Here is a 1,508-nt window from a genome sequence, read left to right on the forward strand (position 1 = left end):
CAGGGTCTCCTTCCCCTTCTTCAGGAACAGGTGGAGGCGGGCCACACACGTGTCCTCCAGGAAGACCCTCTGAACGTTCGCGACAGGGACCCGCACAACGTCGCTCCAGCTGATCCCCGAGGCCGCGGTCCAGGATGGTAGGTCCAGGTTCAGGGCGAGGAAGTCGGTTCCCTCGTAAGCGAACTGACTGAACCCGCGGAGGAAGCGCCCGTCCGACCCCACGACACAGCCGGTCATTTCCTGCCAAGTGGGCGACTCTGACCCCGCCCCGCAGTCAGCACAGGCTACTTACCCAGGCAGGTAGAACAGTCCCACCCGCCCCACTGCCCTGGTGACTAACCCTAAACCGAAATGAATCCAAGTGAAAATACTCCCAGGCTGTTCCGTGGTCGGGATACCGGCGGGTCCCACAGTTTCGGGGCGACCCCTGCCGGTCCATGGGGATGGGGGCGGTGCCCGGGCGCGCGGGGCTCACCGTGTGCGCTCTGGTGGCCGTGCGCGCGCAGCTGGTTCAGGTTGGCTCTGCTCCGCTGTGCGTTGTGCTGCATTTCCCGCGTCTGCTCCTCCCAAAACCGTGCGCCCTCCTGCTCCACCCACCGCTGCTCCATCCACGGCACCCGCGGCTCCAGCCTGGCACTCGCGGTGTCTCTGTGGAACCGCGCGATCTCCGTGTCGTCCACGGAGATGACGCCGTTGTACCGGTGCTCTCCACGGCCGGGTCCGGACTGGGCGGTGTGCAAGTATCTCAGGCTGTGCGGGCCTGGGCGCGGGCCGGCAGAGGCAGCGGTCGGGGAGGAAGGAATAGGGGGCAGTCGTTGAGCGCAGCGGGCCGGGGAAGGGGGAGGCCAGGGGCCGAGGCGGGCGTGGGGAGTCTGGGGTCTGGGCCAGGGATCCTGCGCCCCGGCAGAGTCCGTCCTCTCCCGACCCCGCACTCACCCGCCCAGGTCTCGGTCAGGGCCAGGGCCAGGGCCCCCGAGAGCAGCAGGAGCAGGTCTCCGGGCGCCATGATCCAAATTTGAACCTCTGGGGAGGTGAGTTCCTTTGGTGAGACTTTATACCCGGAACCACGGTGACGCCGACCAGCTGCTCTTTAGTGCGTTTACCCAGTGGGGGTAAGAACTTGGTCTGCAAGTTCTTGGTAAGAACTTGAGTATTGAGGTCTGGGAACCGGGGACTCTGCCCAGCCCTCTTCCTGCAGAACGCACCCTCGGTACGCACCCCCCCCCCCCACCGTTTTCGGACAGCTTCCTGCAGCCTGGCTGAGTAATCAGACAGAGGAAGTAGTTGTGGATTCTTCTTTACCCTCCTCTGTTCAACCTACTTTCTGCGGTGACTCTGCCGACCTCTCATCACACTCAACATGACTCTGACTGTTGTTGGGCTTCTTAGGAAGCGAGGTGCTCTCTGCACGCGATTCACTGTAACTCGGGGTGACCGCCTTAACCCTGCACCTGTTACCCCCTTGACACCGTGAGGACAGCTGTGTTGTGCTGACTGACCACCTCCGG

The 1,508-nt window shown here is 63.9% G+C and overlaps 1 protein-coding gene across 1 annotated transcript; it reads right to left on the reverse strand.

Moving 5' to 3' along the window:
• Positions 1 to 3: 3 nt before the first annotated feature.
• Positions 4 to 1,106, reverse strand: LOC118974356 (HLA class I histocompatibility antigen, alpha chain E-like; the record flags this gene model as incomplete). Its single annotated transcript, XM_037027746.1, has 3 exons — positions 937 to 1,106; positions 476 to 760; positions 4 to 257 (listed from the first exon to the last, which is right to left on the reverse strand). Coding segments are annotated over exons 1-3 (609 nt in total), but the record flags the coding sequence as incomplete, so codon positions are not given.
• Between the last annotated feature and the right edge of the window lie 402 nt (positions 1,107 to 1,508).

This window comes from Sturnira hondurensis, unplaced genomic scaffold (genome assembly GCF_014824575.4).
Source record: "Sturnira hondurensis isolate 20B ecotype Veracruz unplaced genomic scaffold, ASM1482457v3 Scaffold0019295, whole genome shotgun sequence".
Lineage (NCBI taxonomy): Eukaryota > Metazoa > Chordata > Mammalia > Chiroptera > Phyllostomidae > Sturnira > Sturnira hondurensis.